General features: G+C 38.4%; 1 protein-coding gene across 3 annotated transcripts in view; it reads left to right on the top strand.

Annotated features, from left to right (window-relative positions):
- Window positions 1-22,081, top strand: part of HNMT (histamine N-methyltransferase) — a 156,239-nt gene that overhangs the window by 91,870 nt on the left and 42,288 nt on the right. The window contains exon 8 of one of the 3 annotated variants that reach the window (XM_073884487.1): window positions 1,386-1,423. The exons of the other annotated variants lie outside the window; for them this stretch is intronic. Within the exon in view, the coding sequence (XP_073740588.1) occupies window positions 1,386-1,401 (16 nt within the window). The 3' untranslated portion in view covers window positions 1,402-1,423. Of the gene's footprint in view, window positions 1-1,385; window positions 1,424-22,081 lie in introns of those variants that run through there. 3 annotated transcript variants of the gene reach the window in all.

Below are 22,081 nucleotides of genomic sequence, written 5' to 3'. Positions count from 1 at the left end.
TTCTCACCTGAGAAAACAGTAAGAAAGAAGGCCACGAGACAGAAGCTTTTAATAATCTAGGCATGGACCAAAGGGCAGCATCAAAAACAGAAAAAAGAGGCCTCTGGGGTAAAGTTGGCATTGTAAACAGAAGTTTAATTCTGAAGTACCTTTTAGATCTTGGTCTTGAGTTTGAAATTAATTATAAAGGCAATAAGAAGCTATTAAAGGATTTGAAGGTGATCAGATTTGTATTAAAAACAATAACACCACCACCAACAACAAAGAAAGAAAATGACCCTGGCTTCTGTGAGGAAAATGTATGCTGGTGAGTTAAGGTTGACATAGGAGCACCTGCTGGAAGCATTTTACCAGTGTAGGTAAGATATGATGTCACCTTGGCCTAGGTAGAAGCGGAATTGGCTGAGATGTGGGTGGATTTCAGATATAAGCTGTAGGTAGAACTTAGGCCACACATTGAGGAGAGGGTCAATTAAGAATCTTTACTGGATGCTATTGGTGCCCTGCTATTACCTGCTTCACTGGTAGATATACCCATTTCCCAGCTGCCATGAGTGTTAGCTGCTAGTTTCTCACAGCTACTACCTTCTCTGGAGAATTTTCACAAGTTAAACAGTAACTGCAGTACTCAGAAATTTATGTCCTCCAATATCCCACTTGTGATGATCCAGAAACCTGACATGTGGTTATAAAAAGCCAGCATCCTTGCCTCAAGGTGAAAACACCTTAGTGTACAATTTGTACTCCAGAGTTTCCCAGTGGGACCATGTTGGAGCGTGGGACCATGCTGGAGCTGGTCTCACTGAGCTGTTTTCCTCAGTCCTCTCCTGTTTTCCTACCCACTTTCCCTGAGGGCACTCACTAAATAAGTCATTTGACTATCACTAAAACAATATCAATACAATAAATCGCTTGAGAATCCCTGTCTGAGGCTCTGCTTCTAGGGAACCCAAACTGAGAGAGGATTTAATCTTGAACATGTTACTTTTGATATGAATTTGAGGCATCCAAGTGGTAATGTTAAGTAGGTAGGTTGATACATGTTTCAACCTTGGAGAGGTGGAGTATTTGGACATCAGTAGCATGTGAATGGTATTAATAGCCAGAGAAATGGATGAAGTCTCCAAACAGGTGTATTATAAGAAAGTCTAGGACTGAGCCCTGAGATTGACAACATTTAGAGGTAGAAGATGAAGATCCCACAAAAGAGGAAATATGGTATCTTGGAATCTGAAGAAACTGTACCTTTATGCCTAGATTTGGGGGTTATAATGGGGTTCTACTATATGATATCATGGGAAGTATTAGACTCCCTAGTGACCATTGACTGTCTCTTTTACTATACAACATGGAGAAAATTCAAGAAATGTGATTTTCTGTTACAGATCATTTAATCATTGATACCTGCAAACTGACGCTTTGAGTCTTCATAATGCTAGGTAAGGTTATTTCATGTTAACTGCACGATTAACTCATGTCATCAATGAAACTTTTTTCATTTGAATTAAGTTCCCAGTCCCTATAAAATTAGAATTTTCCTCATTTGCTGAAGTCTTCCAATTACTTTCTAAGTTGAATTAGTAGTGCACTAAACTTTTATTTCCAGATAAATGAGTTCAAGTAGAGGTCATCCATGCAAATGAGTTGAGTGATCTCAAACTAGCATTTAACTGTGTCAGTAAGTTCTATCTATATTGGTTTATTTTTAAAGGCAAATGAATGGTAAGAATATGGATTTTGTGTATTTATTTAAAGAGATATTTCTGAAAATGACTGTATTTTCATCTAAATCTTCAGCACCCATCATGTAACTTATCAGGGAACAAAGTTTACGGCAGGCCAGAGAATCACAAGATGAAGAGACAACAAGCCAAAGAGGTAGTCTAGTAACAAAGATGCTCTGAGTTAAAGATGCCATGGAAAGTTAATCTATATAAATTATTAAAGTTTAAACTAAATTATAAGGTAATGAATTCTTATTATGATAAAGCTCCAAATTTTCAATTCTCATTTAATCTTTCCTGCAATGCTTTCAGTAAGTAGTATTTTTTTCAACTTAATGGTGGTCCAAATAAAAAAAATAAAATCCAAGCAACTTGTTTAAGAAAGCAAAACTAGTAAATGGTAGATTAGGATTCTAATCTAGGTCCTCTGATTCCAAGGTTCATACTTTTTCTCCCATACCAAGATTGACCATGAAGGCCCAGCTTATTATCCTTAGATGTTCCAAGTGTCTTCAGTGTTGCAACAGAAATGAACTCCAGAAGATAAGATTCAAGGGAGAAGTTGGAGGCCATTAGTGAGTCTGAAAAAAGTGTGTTAGTTGATACCAGAACCTTATTACCAATGTCTGGTCTGGTAAACACTGAATTGCTGCAACCCCTGGGAGCTTGGGTCATCTAACTGAGGACCCAGCTATGGATTATACAGGTGATGCATCATTCTTCTGCCTTATTCAAATACAATGATGCTTTTCTCTTTTTACTACAAAAGGGCAATGATGAGGACAAAACAGGTGGCATTCTCCAATACTATAACATTCACAAATGTTAGATGCAGTAGTGGGTTTCCCAAGAACTAAAGTGGAAGCCAATATTTATGAAGTCCAGCTGCTAGTTGCCTTGGAATATCCCTCTTAAAATTAGTCTCAAGGGGGTTCTAATTTCCTGCTTAACTAACAAGTCTTTAAAATGTGTAAGATCACTTGTTAATCAACTCACTGCCATGTCCTACTCTTACTTGGGGATTTACAGAAATATTTGAGTCAGGGTAGTTCTAGGAAGACTGTGCTCACTGCAGATAAGCAGGGCAAAAGTTCAGAACTAGTCAGACTTGGATGTCAATATTAAAATAATCATATCTGTACTCAGAAAATGGAATATTTTACATAGCTGTTACAATCAAGGTCTGGTAAAAGTCCTTTCACCCAAGCTTATTACGAGCTAGGACAATTCTTACCTAAATTCCATTATACCATTAACTTTTATGCATCCATTCAGGTCTTAGTTTACTTAAAATTTTTAACTTATCATTCTGTGCTACTAAAGGAATATATCTTCTCAAGCCGGTTCACTGTAGTTTCAAAATATATCTTAGTAGTGGACTGAATGGTGGTCCCCACAAAGATATACCCATGCCTTAATCACCAGAACCTGTGAATATGCCTTATTTGGAGAAAGGGTCTTGGCAGATGTAAGTAGGTTAAATATCTCAATCGAGTGATGTCATTGGATTATTTAGGTGTACCTTAAGTCCAATGGCAAATGTCCTTATAACACCTTACAGCAGGAAGAAACACAGAGAAGAAGGCCATATGAATACAGAGGTTGGGGTTATGCAGTCACTAGCCAAGGAACCCATGGAGCCAGTAGAAACTGGAAAAGGCAAGGAAAGATTATCTTCTAGAGCCTTCAGAGAAAGCCAAGTGCTGCCAACATCTTGATTTTAGATTCTGGCCTCCAGAGCTCTAAGACAATAAATTCCTACTGTTGAAAGCCACTAAGTTCATGGTAATTTGTCACAGTGGCCACAGGAAACAAATGCAATTAGTAGCAGCATTGAAACTATACAATAACTATAACACAAATATTGTAAAAAGTGGGATACATACTCTAAGAGTATGGTTACCGCATAAGAGGTAAGGTTATTCAACACCTACTAACATTTTGGGAGCATTTTGTGCTGAGAACTATCCCCAATTTCTCTGTAATTTTAAACCTATAGAACCATACAAAATGGGTGAGACCATCCTGATTTTACAGCTGATGAAACTGAGGCTCAAAAAGGTTAAGATTTTTCCTGAAGACCACTGCAAGAAAGTAAGAGAGTGGGGATTTGTGTCTAACTTCAAAACCTTTGCTCTTTCTAATATATCATTCATCCTGTTCCACATGGTGATCATTGCTTTTAGGCCATCTCAAAATTACGGTAAACTGGTGGTATAGCTGAAGATAGTATAATACAAATGTTGGCTGACAGAGACTTAATGTCATTAAAAACACTGTAATTATCATCTTCCAGTTTTAAAATACTTCTTTGGGGATCTTGATTCTCTTCCTAGAAAAAGGCTATGCGTGAGCTATTGGTGAATCAGATTTACATCCTCCTTTGCTCAATGTCTTCAGGAAGATTTTTAGAAGCTAAAAATTACTCATGAGACTGACAGTTCACTCCTAAGTAATTACCAAAAAAATCAACAAAAATTATATTTGTTGAATATGAACTAAGAGTATAGATGGGTTAGATGAAGTTTGGCAAGGTCTGACCTAAATTCTTAGCAAATTTTGGGGAGGATTCCAAAAGTTCCCATGCTTCTCATGGCCAGAAGGTTATGTCTGCATGAGCAATTATACCCCCCCCCAAACCTCTTAGAATGATAACTTTAAGAAAAGAAAATCATATTGTAACCATCCCCTAGAAGTTATTCTTAAATTGCTAATATACTCCTAGCTCTTTCCTTGGACAAAGTGAACAAACTGCTGAGATTGTGAACATTTGTTATTGTCATAGCAGAAGGTAAACTATTTTCATAAATATGCAAATATCTCCTACTGGGCTTCTATAATATTTCCAGCAACTGTGCTGCAGCGTATGTCTATTTCAAATCTGATGATATTAAAAAGGAGGAGAAAGTGCAGAGCATGCAGCTTGGAAATATTTCTGCCCAGGAAAGCTAGCAATTAGAGCAAGGGATAGGCGAGCAGCCTGGGATAATGAACAGTACCAAGATAACCTGCTTAATTTGATCTTCCTCCAAGTCTGAGGATGTTGTAAAGGAATGGGCTTTGTTTCTGTAGGGGAATATAGTGAAACACAGGCAATCTCTTTATGATATCCCTGCTTATGTACTCAGAGGTTTGTATTATTTCAAAGAAAAGTAATACTTAATCTAAGACAAGAGCCCCTTATCATACTGTTTGTTTGCTTGTTGCTGGGGGCGGGGGGAGGCTTTCTCTCCACCATTCTGTGAGATTAGGGAAGTCAGGGACCCTTGACAACAGCCCCTTGGAATGTCCACATAGCCTGCCATGCTGCTGAAGTAAAGGAGGCTTTCCTTTTTTTTTTTAATTTTTTTAAAAGATTTTTTTTATTTTTTTGACAGAGAGAGAGAGCATAAGCAGGGAGAGTGGGAGAGGGAGAAGCAAGCTCCCTGCTGAGCAGGGAGCCCGATGTGGGGCTCGATTCCAGGACCCTGGGATCACGACCTGAGCCGAAGGCAGACGCTTAACGACTGAGCCACCCAGGTGGCCCAGGAGGCTCTCCTTAAGCATGGGTTAAATGAATGAGTGAATAAAAGAGAGGGAAAGATAGAGAGAATGATAAGAGCAAAGGTTTTGCAATCAAACAAGACTAGGATTAAGTCCTTGCTCTACCAGCGACTTGATCTCAAAAAAGTTCATAATGTCTCTGAGCCTCAGTTTTCTCATCTGAAACTACTAGACACTGGGCCTGGCTTGTATTAAGCATTCAATTCATGGCAGCTGTTATTAAGTTCTCAAGATAGTAAGCTCCATAGCTGACCCTGGGAGAGTAGGCCTAGTAAGGGATTTATTTTCTTTAGAAAAGGTATTTTTGAGCCCCCACGGTATGACAGATGCTGTGCCTGGCTCTTGAGATACACAGATAAAACACTATGGCTTCTACTTTCACCACAAAGTGGAAAGATATATACTTAATAATAATAAGTGTAAAATGTATTATCTATTATTATAAAAATGTTATTGTTAGTATTAAAATATGATGGACATTTTAACAGCCATGCACAAGAGTCAGTGGGAACATATTATAAAGAATGTCAGAGAAGACAAGACAGGGAGACAGGGATAGTTATATAGGGAGGTAGTTAAACTTATTAGTGATCCCTGAAATTACATAATAATATTAAGAATTTTTGGAAATGGGCTGAGTTGAAGGTCACAGAGTATTTCAGGGATAATAACTAGCCATTGCCAAGACACTGAAGCAATTACCAGTGTTCCTAGAAGGGTTGTAAAAATCTCCTTGACCCCAAATCTTTCCCCAACAATGGGTTCCTTCTTTTGAACACTGCCCTGTCCTCTACCTGGGAAGGTAGAACACAAAGTGTATGAGGCTGCAGTGTGCATGGGTAGTTTAGACACAGTTTTCTGTGTAGAAGACAATTCCCCCCAGGCAAGCCTAGGTGAACATAAGGCAAAGCAAACTAGGTTTCATGACACATTCCAATTTTTCATAAATTTGTCTAAAGTAGCCCGACTGAATTTTTAACATATAGAGCAATACATATTTAAGGGAAATATTCATAGCTTCCTATGCCATTTCCAGGCACAAAAGTTTCAGGTCTGGAGCTCTTTTTTTAAAAGAGCTGCTGCCTTTTCTCTTCCTACATCCACATGCATATTTGGAGGACAGCTCTGCCAGGAACTGGGACCTCCCAAGGCAGATCTCTGTTACTTTGCCCTCCCTAATCCCAGCTTCCCCTTCTGATTTTGTAAATATTCAAAAGTCCCCTTTTTTTATGTAGATAGTTGTGAGTAGCTAACCCTAAAACAGAGCTTCAGGGATTATAGAAAATTTGAGCATAAATATTAGTGGGAAAGTATCTTAATGTGATGTGAATTGGGGTGGTTGCTCGTTAACATAGCATGTCACCAATCCTTATCCAAATTGTATCTCATGGGGTCCTAGAGTGTCCCTGGAAATGTTCTCAGGTGCTGCCATATGTCTTCAGGAACAAATAGATCTCTAGTCTCCTCATCTCCATTTCAAGCAAAATGACTTCACTTACCTGTATTTATATTGAACTTTTAGGCAATATTCTGTTTACAGAAAATGTTTCTGCCACTTCAAAAATTTGAAAAACATTGATCTAGAGAAGTGGTCCTCAAACTTGAGCAGGTATCTGAGTCACCTGAAGGACTATTTAAAACACAGATTGCTCTGTCCTACCCTTAGTTTCTGATTCCGTAGTTATGGAATGGGGCTAGAGAATCTGCATTTTTAACAAGTTGCAGATGATGCTGATACTACTGATCTGGTAATCATACTTTAAGAATGAATGATCTAGGGAGACAAAACTGACTTGGGAGGAAGGGGCCCTAGATTCCAGGCTTAGATATATTACTAACTAGTAGTAAAAATTTTGAGGAAATCATTCTCCGTCTCTGAGCTTTAGGTTCTACAACTATAAAATTGGAAGGGATGAGGAGGGTGTACTTTTTCAGATGCTAGTGATAGAGAAAACAACTCAGATTTGCTCACTAACAAAATGGAATTGGTTGGTTTGTGAACTTGGAAAGTCCATGTATAAGTGTTCAAATTTATACATTGCTGGACATAGGTTTTCTAACAATGTCATCAGGATGCTGTGCCTTTCCATTTCTGGGTCTGTCTTCATCTTCAGGCAGGCTCTCTCTCATGATGGCAAGAGAACCACCAGCAATGCCAGACATATATTTTACTGACTTGGCAACCTTAGACAGTATCTCTTTTCAATAGTTTGAGCCAAAAGTATGAAGGCTGATGCTCATTTCTTGGAATGAGCCAATTTGGGGCTCTGTTGACCAGAACAAGGATGTGTACAAATTCATGGAACTAAAGGGTAGGGTAGACACAGCTTAGGCCACAGGGATGGAAAGTGGGGGAGATCTGATTCCATGAAGTTACACCAAGGTGTTGCACTCAGAAGAGCCAGGAATGGTGAGACAAAGTCAAAAGACAACTCATGAGTAAATCAGATCAATGTTTCTCAGAATCTTTTTTTAACCTATGGACCAGCAACCAAGAACACTTTGTAAAACTTTCCTTAAAGTGGTTTACTTTGAAAGTCATTGCAGGTTATTTTTCCTATTTTGTAATATAAAGTTATGTTGACCATTTTATGTACTTTTTAAATATCACTCCCTCCTCCAGGTTTGTAACACCCTGGATGGGATCAGGGCAGGTGTTGTCAGTGAGTAAGTAGAGGTTTTGGAGTTAGCCAGACCCGAGTTTGAATACCAGCAACACCACAGACTATTTCCCTTGACCTTCCCATCTTTGTGGATATCAGTACCTACCTTCTAGGGTGATGGTAGGCATCCAGTTAGGTGATGTCTGGAAAGTACCTGCCTTACTCAAAAGACTCAACAGATTACAACTATTTTTTATTATTATTGCCAAACTTGATGGGTCCTTTTTGGTCAAAATAGTCTAGATACCAGCTAGAAGCTTTAGTCTATGGTCAATCAGATCCAGATAGCCAATTAAAGTCATCAATTTGCCAGACTCAGGTTTTTTTTTTCCCCCAACTCTCAGCAAGTCCTGAAATCTTTTTAATAAGGATTTTGGGGCGTGTCTGGGAGTTTATAAAATAAAGTAGAAAGTAGCGTGGATGAGATGAGCATAAAAAATGGAAAACAAAGAGAACCTGGAATCAGTGGGAAACTTCATTTTCTTTAATTAGCATATTTAAGTGAAGTTTAGAAGCTGCTCCTTCCCTGAAACATTGCATTTTATTAAAAGCTGTTTAGAGCTCATAACCATTCTGCTGATTTTCTCAAAACACGTTCTCCTTATAGACTGGTGCTAAACTGTGCATATGAAATGAGCTCAGCTTAATGTTGTGTTAAAAGAATTTGGTCTCTAGAGCTGTCTCTCTTCTTAATAATATGTAATCATACTCCATCTATTTAGTTTTCATTTAACTTGCCCCATGCAGGCAATGAATCCAGTTTAATTAAATATGCCTTTAAATAGTTGAATGGCACTCATTTGCACCTAGCAAGCCTCCCTTTCATCCTATTAAGACCCCCCTCAAGATATAAAACCCAATAAAGAAGCCATGTAAAATGTGTGTCTGATAATGCAAAGGAAGTCTGATATTTCCTCTGTACTTTAGTGAAACCTGCAGTAGCTTTTGGGCAGTGTCACAGCTGAATGGAGCCAGCGTGCGGCCTCTTGTGTTGTGGTTATTTGGATCACTCCTCATAAACAGCACATTTGGAAATGAGCTAGTGATCCTTTGGGTTGGAGTCGGCCATGCCCAAAGTGAGGCCCTACTGAGATACTAGACAGCTGCCTATGGCGGCTCTCAGAGAGCCTCTGAAGTAGGCATGGCCCATGCCTTTGGTCATATTCGCCAGGGACACTGGGTGGGAGAGGCTGCAGTTTCTCCCATTATAAAATTTGGAAAAGGGCAGGGTAGTTGGTCCTAAAAATTGAGAGAGGATAGTTAGGTGGTATTTTCCAGTCAGGAAAGGATAGTATTAAAGAATTGTTAAATAATCATCCTAACCAGAGCGCCTTAGTTAAAGAATGGATTTCTATTCAACCTAGTGCTTCATTATTCATGCATTTAACACATTATTTATGTGTTATGTGCCAATTGCTAGCCCCTTACTGACCAGGGACACAACAACAAACAAAGCAAATTCCTTATTCTCTTTAAACTTACATTCTAGTTGAGGGAGACAGAAAATAAACAAAAACAAGGAAAAAACAATAAAATACATGGTGTTGGGTGGTAAGAAGAAAGAAAATAAATCATATTAAAGAGTAGTGAGATTAAAGCGGTGGGGGGTTGCAAGGTAGTGTGGACATAGTGTCAGAGAAGACCTATCTTATTAGACACTTTTGTAGGATCAGATTTGACACACCCTTGTGAGCTAAGTCCAGTGCTGGGCATTTTCACATAGTATACTAGTGATGAGGGTTGCTTCAAGTGTTTTTTATTTTTTTTAATATTTTCTTTATTTGACAGAGAGAGACACAGCGAGAGAGGGAACACAGCAGAGGGAGTGGGAGAGGGAGAATCAGGCTTCCCGCAGAGCAGGGAGCCCGATGTGGGGCTCGATCCCAGGAACCTGGGATCATGACCTGAGTGGAAGGCAGACACTTAATGACTGAGCCACCCAGGCACCTTTGCTTCAAGTGTTTTAAGCAAGAAAGTAACATGATCATACCAGACCTTTAGAGACTGTAGAGAACAGAGCAGGGAGGGGGTTGGGGGATGGGGTATCGGGGTGATGGGTATTAAGGAGGGCATGTGTGGTGATGAGCACTGGGTTATATGCAACTAATGAATTGTTGAACACTACATTGAAAACTAATGATGTATTATATGTTGGCTAATTGGACATAATAAAATATATATAGTTTTACTTCCAATTTAAAAAAAATGAAATGCCATATTTGTGATATACTATATTTTGTTTTTTGACTGCTTAATTTATTATATTTTGCCATTAACAACCTGTATTAATTACTGTAGTTTCATATTATGTTTGTAAATCTACCTTATTAGTCTGTTTCCAAAATTTCTTTGTTATACATAAGCATTCATTTTTGTAGATAAATCTTAGGAGGAACTTTTCAAGTTCTAAAGTAAAATTCCATTGGTATTCTATTGTTTTTTATTAAAATTGCATTAAATCAATAAAACAAAATAAAATTGCCAGATTTACTATTAAAAAAAGGAGACAAGTAGAGGTAGAAAGACCATGTAGATGATTGTTGCAATGTTCTAGGTGGAAACAATGGTGGTGTAGGAATGACAAAGGAGATGAAAAGAAGGCAACAGATACAAGGTATGGTGTGATGGCTGAATGGACAGGACTTGGTCATGGATTAAATGTAGGAAATGAGAGAAAGGGAAGGGACTTCCAGTTTTGTGAGTTAAGTAATGACATAATTTTCTGAGTAATATTCAAGGATAAGTAAGTTTGGCATTTAGTTTTTCACATATCATGTTGAAACTTTTAGTGGAAACACTAAAGGCCTAAAGATCAGAAGAAAATACTGGGCAAGAGAATAAGTTTGGGACCATGAGCAGTAGGTGACATTTATAAAGCCATGAGAGAAAGTGAGGTCACCTGGAGAGAAGGTGAAGTGTGAGAACAGAGTTCCCTGAAGAGTTCCACAACTTAAGGGCTATGCAAAAGGAAGAATTAATGAGACTGCAGACCAGGAATGCAGAAGGATATCACAGAAACCATGAAGACTGATTTGAAAGGAGTGTGGTTACCTATTCTGTTAAAACCTGCTCTAGGGAAAAAAATTAGATGAGGACTTGGCAAAAATGTCTTTGAAGACCTTAATAAGAGCAAATTTAGAAGGCAGGGAGGCAAACCTGTTTGGAATGAATATGAAAATTAAGAGGCTATAACAAGATGAAGACATTCTTTAGGAGATAGTTATTGAGACCTACTACATGCCAGGCACTGTTCTAGGTGCCGGGGCTAAAGTAGTAAATTGAAAATCAAAAACAAAAACAAACATGCCTTAAGGCACTTCTGTTTTAGAGGAGAAATAGACAATAAGCATATAAATAATTAAATATGCAATATGTCTGGTGGAAAAAATAAAGCATTAAAGGAAATAGGAACTACTGAGTAGGGGTGGTTGCTGTTTTGTTTAGGGAAGTCCTCTCTTAAGGTAATGTTGGTGCACAGACCTATAGGTAATAAAAGAGAGTGTGTGCATCATGAGAATACCTATGGGAGCACATTCCAGGAGGACAGGTGAAGTAAAGCATATAAAGTGAAAAGGGATGGAGGTGAGGTCAGAGCGGTAAGGGGAGTAGGATGGGGCAGATCAAGTAAGGTTTTGAAAATCTTTTTTCAAGACTTAGGTGTTTTCTCCGAGATGGGAAGCCATTGGAGAGTTCTCAGCAAAGGCTGCTGCAGGGAGGCAGGGTAGAGGAAGCAGGAAGAGCAATTGTTGCCATCAGGTAATGGATGACAGCAGCTTGCACCAGGTAGTTTTGGTTTACATGGTGAGAAGAGGTCACATTCTGGAAATATTTTGAAGCTTCAGTTGATGTAATTTGCTGTTAAATTGGATGCTATGTATAAGTGAAACAGAGAAGTCAAGGATGCCTAGATAGATGATTCTGGAAGCTAACTGTGAAAAGGAGTTGAAAATAGGGAGCATTGGCTGGATGGAGATGGGGATCAGGGTGGTGGGTTCAAGAACATGTTTAGATGCTAATTAAAAGAATCCACTAAGGGATAATAATTCAAACATAAGAGGAAGAAATATAACTGATATAGAGGGGACCATGAGAAAGTGAGATGGGAGTCCTAGAGACCTAGGAAGCTGAATATTGGTAAAGGATACTTCTTCTTTTAAAGCAGGAGAGATGACAAAGAGAATAGGTTTTTATGTAGAAAACTTGATAAATTTGGTAGCAGGAAGGTGGAGATCCCATTTCACGGTTTCTGTTTTATCTTTGTGATACAAGACAAGGTTTTCAAAGGTTAGTGAAATTGAGTACAGGGGAAGTTATGAAGAGAGTGGAGAATATATGAATGATATTTTAAAGCAAATATAAGAATTTTCCTAGTAGCACAGCCCAGTTAGAATGTTAAGCACTTTTGAAAGCTCAGCTGAAATCTGGGATCATAAATTTATAACCACACTAATCTGCCTGGCTTTGTGATTTTTCTGCAGCAATAATCATCTGTTCAGATGCAAGCATGGAAAAGACAAATATTAAGATCTACCCAGCAGTGTAGTTTTGCCAGACAGGTTGGATGAGAAGAGGGAGGTGCAAGTGAGTTTTTGCAGGAGGATGATTATTATAATGTGTCATGGAACATATACTGGATAAGGAGATACCTGAAGACAGGGAGGTGTGATATATCAAATTTGGATGTGACAATGGATTGCTGTATCAGTGAAGTCAGTGATGTACTGTGGTGGACACATGCCTGAGTGTGTCAACTGGAAAGAAGTAAAGAGTTCTGGTAGAAGAAAGCAAACAATGCTTTTGTGACTTCTGAGTAGATTATCTATTAGAGATGATACAGATATGAAAGGGATTGTGGAAATGGGTGGTTGAAGTGCAATGGGAGTGAAGGTCATTTGATGAAGAAATAACTCAAGGAATAAGAGATCAATGAATTGTAGAAATCAGGTATTGTTTTGGAAGTTCTCTGGAGTAGGGTCAAAGTTGAGGTGGGAAATGAACAAGCATATTTACTGAGGGGTGCCTGGGTGGCTCAGTCAAGTTCAGCATCTGCCTTTAGCTCAGGTCATGATCCCAGGGTCCTGGGAACAAGCCCCAAATCAGGCTCCCTATTCAGCAGGTCTTGAACAGGGAGCCCACTTCTCTCTCTCCCTCTGCCCCTCCCCTCACTTGTGCTCTCTCTCATGCTCTCTCTCAAATAAATAAAAATCTTTAAAAAATAAAAATAAAATATTTACTGAATGAGGGATTATGTCTCAACATTGGTAAAGGACCAATAGGATGGTACAGAAGGATTTTGTCCTCCTCAAAGAAAAATGGAATGGTCCGGAATTACCCCTACAGAGAAAGGGAGATAATAATTCTACCTCCTATTCCTATTAGGAGATAAAGCCACCCTCATCTTCAGTAGGCTACAGGAAATGAAGTTCATACAAAAACGAATAGATGGAGGGACCTTTGCAAGGCATGCTGAGCGTGAGTGGATTTTGCCAATTAGGGTCATGTGTTCCTGAGGAATGGTGGAAGGCTTTGGGAAAAGGGAGTGTGGAAGTTTAGCCTCAGTGTTGGGGAGTGGGGTGGGTGTGAAAGATCAGAATGTGATTGGTGGGTTGTTATGCCTATATTTCAACATCGAAGTATGATGGTGTATTGTGATGGTAGGAGCCTCCTACTGATGGAGGATAGTGACCATTAGAACTAACAGTATCTGTCTGTGGCCTGGAGGTAAAACCCAGTGTGTTATAAGGGGTCATCTCCTTTACTTCCCAACCTGCTGGTATTAGAAGCTTCAGTGAGTATAATCATGGCTTGCAACAATGGGAGAGCTCAAAATAAATGGCTCTTCTCTGGGGAGGAGAGGCAGTTGACTCTTGGGCACAGGGCTGGAGCTTCCTCTTCCTAGTCCAGCTTGAGTGGTGTAAATGGAAGATGAGCCCCTCATATGAAAAGTATCACTAAATTGTTCTAACTTCAAGAAACTGTCAGAGGCCAGTACAAGTTATAAGGTGGCAAAAATGATCTCTCTTTGGAAATACTTTCAGCCAGAGAGGGCACAGCCTGGGCACACTCAATAGTTATGAATGTTCCGGTGACCTGTGTGTGAACAATGTCATTTATCTTTGTCTGCAGTCTTCTGACACAGCCAAATTCCTTCTCCTTGTTAGTCAAGAATCTTCTTATGGAAAACTCACGTGGAACAGAACATAGGTCCATAGGAAAATCTGTTCTCCTGAAAAATAGTTGCATTTTGTACTTCTCAGATCAAAGATCATAAGGGAAGAAAGATGAAATTTTTTAATCAAATCACTGGGAGAGGCAGACTAATGAGTCGCCCATTCCAGTAACTGCAAGGGGGAAAGCACCTCCCCTCACTCTTTCGACCCTGGACAGTGAAGTGCCAGCAACACAACAGCCCTAAGCAGAAGAGGAAACATTCATCATAAGAGCTACACATTCTCTACTTCAGTTGCCAACTCCTTATAGGATCATACTGGAACTCTATTGAATGGGTAACATTTTGATTTAGACTTAGCAGTGGGGAAAGATGAAGAAGAAAGTGAAAGTGAACTTTTCTCCTTCTATTCACAGACTGAAATATCATCTAAGTTCTGATTTGGAATGACTAATATGGCAATTAGGGGAGAATGAGAACCTTGCAGGAGGATCTTTGGATTGTTCTTGGAGTTAAAGGGTAAATTGGAAAGAGGAGAATAGTTTTTGCACATATCTGCAGAATTGGAATGGAGACCATGCATACTTTCTTGGAATCAGGTTCTAGAAATTGAGTTCTACAGATTTTGAATTTACTCTCTGTACTGTACTTTTTTTGAACTGAGTCTCAGAGAAAGAAGGAATGATCAGGAAATTCAGACAATTAATTGAATTAAAGTGCAATTTTGACCCAAGGACCTTAAGCAGAACAATAGGTTACTCAAATATTCCTTACTCTCAAAGAAATGAAACAGGAGAAGGCAGGTGATTATTGGCTTATTATCACCTCATCAATGCCCCATTAAGATGTATTTTAGTAGACCACGAATTTACTGCAAAATAGTACTATGTGACAGGTATTTTTAAGTCAAAATAAATCAATAAAATGTCAAAGACCACTAATGAAATAATGGAGTAGATTAATAAGAATGTAATATACAGATCACATCCTTGGACTGAGCATTTTCTTAGATATTTCTCACTTATACTTATGATTCTGGAGTCTTTCAGTGTCTAAATCCTGACTCCAACACTTACTATGTGATATTGGACATGTCACTTAACCTACATTTCTATTTCATCATCTGTAAAATGGGAATAATGAAAACAGTGATCCCAGAGAGCTGCCATGGTGATTACTGTATAATATGGATTAAGTGGTTGGTACAATGTCTGGCACGGTGTCAGTCTTTAACAAATAGTTTCAATAACTGTTGGTATAAGTGAGAGAAAGTGAACCTTAGTCATTGAGGTGATGTGTGAGTAGGATATAAATCAGGACAGATGGTTATAGGGCCATCTATAAATATAAATGGCCAAGGTGAAGTAGGGACTTGGCAGTATATACCATTCTCACTCAGAACAGCAATGAAACAAAGATTTCTTGCTCAAAAAGCAGAAAAACAGTTTCATTAAAAGTACTAAATATGAAGTTTTTTACCTTTCTTCCACATATGTCCTTTCCTCAAGTATATGCTCAATTGTCCCATAGGACTTCACTTACAAAACACACAAGGATTAAATTATTAAGTTACAAGACAGCAACAGTAGAGCATTAAATCAAGTGTTGGGTTCTTCTGAGGTCCTGCTCCATAGTAATCAGTCAATGGTTGGAAATGGAGACCATTAAGAATTAATTAGAACTTTTCAAATATAATGGGAATAGGTCAGAATCTCAGGCATTTTTCCTCTGGACAGACCATCTGGGGTGTGTTTTCTAGTTAGTTGAATATAGCTGGATTATCAACCAGTCTCACTTATTGTGGTATGCAAAGCCCACTTACAGACAGAGGTATCCAGAGAAAACTATACACTAAGTTATTTAGTATATTTTGCTCCAAATAAGTTGCCAAATACAATCTTAAAACTAGATATGGGTTCTCAAGAAGCACCCCAGGTCTAAGCTGTGCCCTCAAAATTGGATTAATAGAATTCACTCATAGGATTTGCTTGCCTAAACCATATGCAACCCTGATTGTTAATTTAAGAACTTTATTAAATAATGGATTAGGATTCAAAAGGAATGCTTCAGGGAGTGGCTAGTAATAGTTTGGTCAAATGAGACAATTAATACAGCACAGGGTTATCTATTGGGTCTGAGTGGGATTCCTATCCCACTGCCCAGCTCATAATCAGCAGGGCAAAGAAAACAAGTCTATATAGACTAAATGGCCAAGAACAGATGAAGAGCAAGCTAATGGTATAGTAATTAGGAACAAAGCCAAAGTAGGATCCACAGATTGCCAATGTTAAAGAGAGGCAAAGACATGTGTTGGATTCTGAAAAATGGACTTGTTGGGACAGGTTTTTTATCAGCATGTATTTTTAAACTGGGATTGGGGATGATGGTAATAAAGAAAATATTAGCCCCATATCTGGGTTTGTTTATAGATGTAGTAAAATATTTGCAAATTCCCCTTTCCCTTTTCATATCATAATTAACATTAGAATTGTGTTATTTTCTAATATGGCTGTTAAAAATTGCAAAGTAATCATTTTGAAAAGTAGAGCTTATAAAAAAAATTGGCCTGATGCCTAGAGGGAAAGCAAAGGATCTGTCTTTGAGTAGATCCTTAGATAGTTTTTGATCAGAGCCAGGTGGTACCAGAAGAGACATGATTTCAGTCTCATTTCTACTCTTTACTATGTGTGACCTTTGTTGGGTCTCACTTCTTCACTGGCCTTCAGGATACTTCTCTGTCAAATGGAATGACTGGACAATTTCCAAGTTTCTTCCAGGTCAAACATTCAGTAATCCTTCCCTTAAAAGGACCCTGTGAGACAGTGGAAGAATAAATAACAACTAGAACTTACTCTGGAGTGAGGCTATTATATGTGGACACATGAAATCACCTATGCTTATGCTTTATACAGCTATATATTTCCCTATCATAGCTTCACAGTCTTCTCCATGGCCTTTCCAAGTATATTGGTACATGTGGTCAATTGCCACAACAGTAAAAACATAATTACAGTTTTAAATATTGTAATCATCATATAAGTTTGATGACACACTTTGTTTCCTCAAATTAAAATAAAAACAGATCAACCCCCCAGAGCAAGTTGAGAAGAGAGTTGGCCATCCTTGTCAGTTGGATTTCCACATCCAAAGAAGAGGCTGGCTTTCTAATCAGTCTGTTGCAGCTTCTGTACCTATGGTTTTTCATCACCAAAAGATGTCACTGAGGAATTTGGCTGATGAGGTCTAGCACTGCAGGTTTTCAGTAGGCCAGCTTCCATCAATGATCTTTCAAAGTAACTCCACTTTTTGGTGCTAAATTCAACCCAAATATACCCTACTTGGTTCCTGAGATCAGCTCTCTTAACTCACTGTCACCCTTCTCTGAAGGATCAAGAAAGTTTTCTTGTCTTCTTTTTTTCCCATGAAACAGAGGATTATTCCCACCTCTCTTCTAGACCACGAGTCCTTATTTGACTGCCTTTCTCAAGGGTTGTTATGTGTATCATCTTAGGGAACCCCTCCCTATACCTAAGAGGTATGCAATATGGTTTCAGAAACTCCTTATAAAAATAAGTTACACGAGAAGACAAATTATTCTATTAAAATCCTTTATCCCTTATGCCTAATTAATAATAATAATAGGTAATCTGAGCATTTACTTGATAGTGTTGATGTTTCTCATTTTAGAGAAGAAAACTTAATCAAAGTATCTTATCTACGACATTTAAGAACTGAGATTTGAAGGCAATTTTGTCATCAGAGCCTGAATTTATAATACCTGGAGGCACAAATAGAATGATATATTTGAGCAAGGCCCACAGTGTCTAGTATAGTCATGGCATCTGGTGAGGGAAAGAATTGAATAGATGATAAAAAGATAATTTAGTTTAATTTTAGAAGGATTTGATGATCAGACTATTATCTTATTTGAACACGAGAACCCTTAACACTGTACTTCAGTGGGGGCAAGGAGAGAACTTTAACATGAAACACCATTTTTAAATATCAAGACACATGGGTGCCCCAGGTAAGCTGATAACTTGATGCACCTTCAAAAATATTTGCTTTTAATATATATTCAATACTTAAAGGAAAGGCAGATGACTTTGTGAAGAATGTTGAATAAAGGGAACCCATAGTGGAATTGCTTGGTCTTGCAAGTATTTTTCTGAGTTCTGGCTCCAAGTTTGCTTGTAAAATAAAAAATGAAAAAGAAAACTTTTCCATCAATTTGAAAAAGAAGGAAAAAGCCTTATATTTATTGGCATCAATCATTATTCAATCAAGTCTTTAAAGGGTCTCATTCTTCCTCCAAGGCTCTAATAGCATCCTAGACATTTGTCATGTTTCCTGGTTCCCTAAGACTTTTCCAATACTACCCTAAAGGACAGGCCAGAGAACTGGCTTTGTCAGCTTCTTGCATCTGGAATTCAGGTATGTTACCTGCGCTCCACCAACTGGATGAACCTTTGCAAACTGTGATAGAAAGTAAATAGTGGTAAAAGCAAAAACTACACAGAATCCATTTTTTTTCTGTTGTTGTTGCTGTTGTGTTACAAGATTAAAGGAGAAATATCCAGCATTTGGGGTCTGTGGTGTCTGTAGAAGATGCAAAGCTGCTTTGATGGTTTAGAAGAGGCATCAGTACAGGCAACAAGAGTAATTGCAGAAGCAATGAGGTTGTGATGCACAAGTGGCGGTGATGCAAATCATTTTACCTGCTGTGCATTGGCCTCAGCTGCAGTTTTCTCACAGACCAGTATTACAGTGTGGTTTTGGAGCATTGCTCTGAGCATTCCATCTCCAGCTTGCTTTCAATGATTCTGTGATCTGCTAAATATCTTTTTAATAAATTCCTTTTCTGCTTAATCATCATGAGCCAGCTTCTGCTGCTTGGAACTACAATTCTCATCTGATACACTATGTCCTTTCTTTTCAGATAAACTCAATTTTCTTCACCTTGTTACATATTCAGTGATGTTTTCAATCCTCAGTTGATGGTTTGACAGCTCATATGGATGGGTGCCCCAGGCAATTGTTGTGCCAACCTGCTATTGAATCTGGAATTGCATAATAGAAGGAGAAACTCTAGGAGGACATCCAGGGAGTGGTGAGAGAGCATATATAGATCATTGTGTGGCAGAAAAATGGGAAAGATCACTAACATGAAAGTTTAACTCTGAGGCTGAAAATATTAGGCTCCAATTCATAATTTGTCTTGGATTAGTCTTAAGTACAGCTGTAGGAATATTTAAATTGTCAGTTGTTCCCATCTCTGAATTCCCATAGCATGTGGTACTTGTTTTTATTATAACACATCACATGCTGTACTACAATTATCAATTCACTTGTCTGTCTCTACCACTAGAATGAAGCTAGAACCATGACATCACTGTGTGTACATCTAGTACTGATTGTTGGACTTCATGGGAGACCTAATAAAAAGTGTTTCATTTCCACTCCCAAATTATGTACAAATTGATAGATAAGATAAAGGAGTAACAACAAACACTAACATAGCATTTGCCTAAGCACTTTCCATTAACGCTTTCAATCTATAGCAATTCTATAAAAGTAAATACAGGTATTCTCCCATTTTACACATAGGGAAACTGGGAAATAAGGAAGTTAAGTAGTTTCATAAGGTCATCTAGCTTATAAATAGAAGTCTTTCTAGGGTCTACAACAAGGCAGAGAGAGCTCAAAATATCAACTTTTTCAGTGATAGAGGTGATAGAGGTAGTGGTTTAAGTGAAAAGCAACAGTAGGTTTCATAATACTGTACCCCAATCTTGAACAGCATGAGAAAACTGCAGACCTCCCCAAGCAAAGTCTTAAGCACTAAGCTTAGCTCACGGCCATGAGCAGAGAAGAATACATGTTCTCGGAAAGCAGATAGAACCCAAAAAGAGAGCAAAGAAGGGACTGAGCGTCCCAGTTCCTCTCCCTATCTCATCAATCTAATCACTCACTCCATCTGTCTTAGAGAGGAGGAAGTAGGATGGGAGGGGAGAAGCCAAAACATTACACTGATGTTGCTTCCTTTGGAAACATTAATCAGTATAAAGGATGCTTTCCAATCAACATTCCCAAGACCTTGTTTCTCTTAACCCATTTGGCTTACCCTTTAATATATGGTTAAAATAGTATGGATGTCTCCTTGGGGAAGGAGATTGGCAGCCCATTAAGGTCATCTGATTCTACCTTCATAAAGCTCTCCCCCATACCAATCACTCCTTCATGGAGGATACTCCTTAGGTTGCTGATGACAGTATAGATGTTTCTTCACTGAAGTAGAGGATCAACTAAACTAATTCCAAGACTACTGTAGACAACTGAAATCTGTCTGCCTATTTTCCTCAATCCTGCATTCTGTTCAAACACAATGCCTCATATAACTCACCAGGAAACTTAAAATTAATCCAATAATAAAATTTCCAATACCTGAACATGAATCCCCTTCCAGTATCAAATTCCTTGGTAGAAAATAAAGTCTATAGATTAAATTTACTTGAAAATTCAAGTTCAAATACATCAAAATTCAAAGTAATTAAATAGGTGATGGAGATTAAGGAGTCCATTTGTGATCAGTACCAGGTGATGTATGGAAGTGTTGAATCACTATATTGTACACCAAATTGTTAACTAGTTAACAAGTTAACTAACTGGAATTTGAATAAAACCTTTAAAAAAGTAAAATGAATATTCTTTAAATAGAAAAAAAAGTCCCAAATCAAATATTCTTGCACTTGGGTATGAAAATCCCAAAGAAAGTGAAGTCTTTTTTGTATTCGGCTCTTAGTTGAAGATGTTTTTTCAAAGCCCGAATAGAGTTTGGCTCCTGTAGAAGCTATAGTCTGTGTTGACCACTAGAATACAGTTCCTTTGGATCACAGGAATTTAATTACTTCCACATAAAGACTGTCATGTACCTCACTTTTTAAAGAGTTCAAAGATTAGTACATAAGAGTTTATTCTAGTACTGCTGCAAACCTAGAAATGTAGAAATGAAGGCAATTCCCAGTCCCCAAACCCTCATCCAAAGGAAAAAAACCCAGAATTTAGGACTGCCAAAGAATACAGAAAAGATACAATGATATTTGAAAGAAGTGATTATACGGGGAACATTTAGTTTCAGCTCCAAATGTCAATTAGGCTTAGCCTGTTAAGATCATCCCCTATTCAGTTGAGAGATCTTTTTTTTTTTAATTTTTTTATTGTTATGTTAATCACCATATATTACATCATTAGTTTTTGATGCAGTGTTCCATGATTCATTGTTTGTTCATAACACCCAGTGCTCCATGCAGAACGTGCCCTCCTCAATACCCATCACCAGGCTAACCCATCCCCCCACCCCCCTACCCTCTAAACCCTCAGTTTGTTTTTCAGAGTCCATCATCTCTCATGGTTCGTCTCCCCCTCTGACATACTCCCCTTTTCTTCCTCTCCTGTTATCTTCTTCTTTTCCTTTTTTCTTAAAATATGTTGCGTTATTTGTTTCAGAAGTACAGATCTGTGATTCAACAGTCTTGCACAATTCACAGCGCTCACCGTAGCACATACCCTCCCCAATGTCTATCACCCAGCCACCCCATCCCTCCCACCCCCAACCACTCCAGTAACACTCAGTTTGTTTCCTGAGATTAAGAATTCCTCATATCAGTGAGGTCATGTGATACATGTCTTTCTCTGATTGACTTATTTCACTCAGCATAACACCCTCCAGTTCCATCCACGTCGTTGCAAATGGCAAGATCTCATTCCTTTTGATGGCTGCATAATATTCCATTGTGTATATATACCACATCTTCTTTATCCATTCATCTGTCGATGGGCATCTTGGCTCTTTCCACAGTTTGGCTATTGTGGACATTGCTGCTATAAACATTGGGGTACATGTACCCCTTCGGGTCCCTACATTTGTATCTTTGTGGTAAATACCCAGTAGTGCAATTGCTGGATCGAACGGTAGCTCTAAT

The sequence above is a fragment of the Callorhinus ursinus genome, unplaced genomic scaffold (genome assembly GCF_003265705.2).
Source record: "Callorhinus ursinus isolate GAN/ISIS: 27379988/994484 unplaced genomic scaffold, GSC_fseal_2.0 scaffold2, whole genome shotgun sequence".
Taxonomy (NCBI): domain Eukaryota; kingdom Metazoa; phylum Chordata; class Mammalia; order Carnivora; family Otariidae; genus Callorhinus; species Callorhinus ursinus.
The sequence above is the reverse complement of the archived record's forward strand: the minus strand, read 5'-3'. Positions and strand labels throughout refer to the sequence as shown.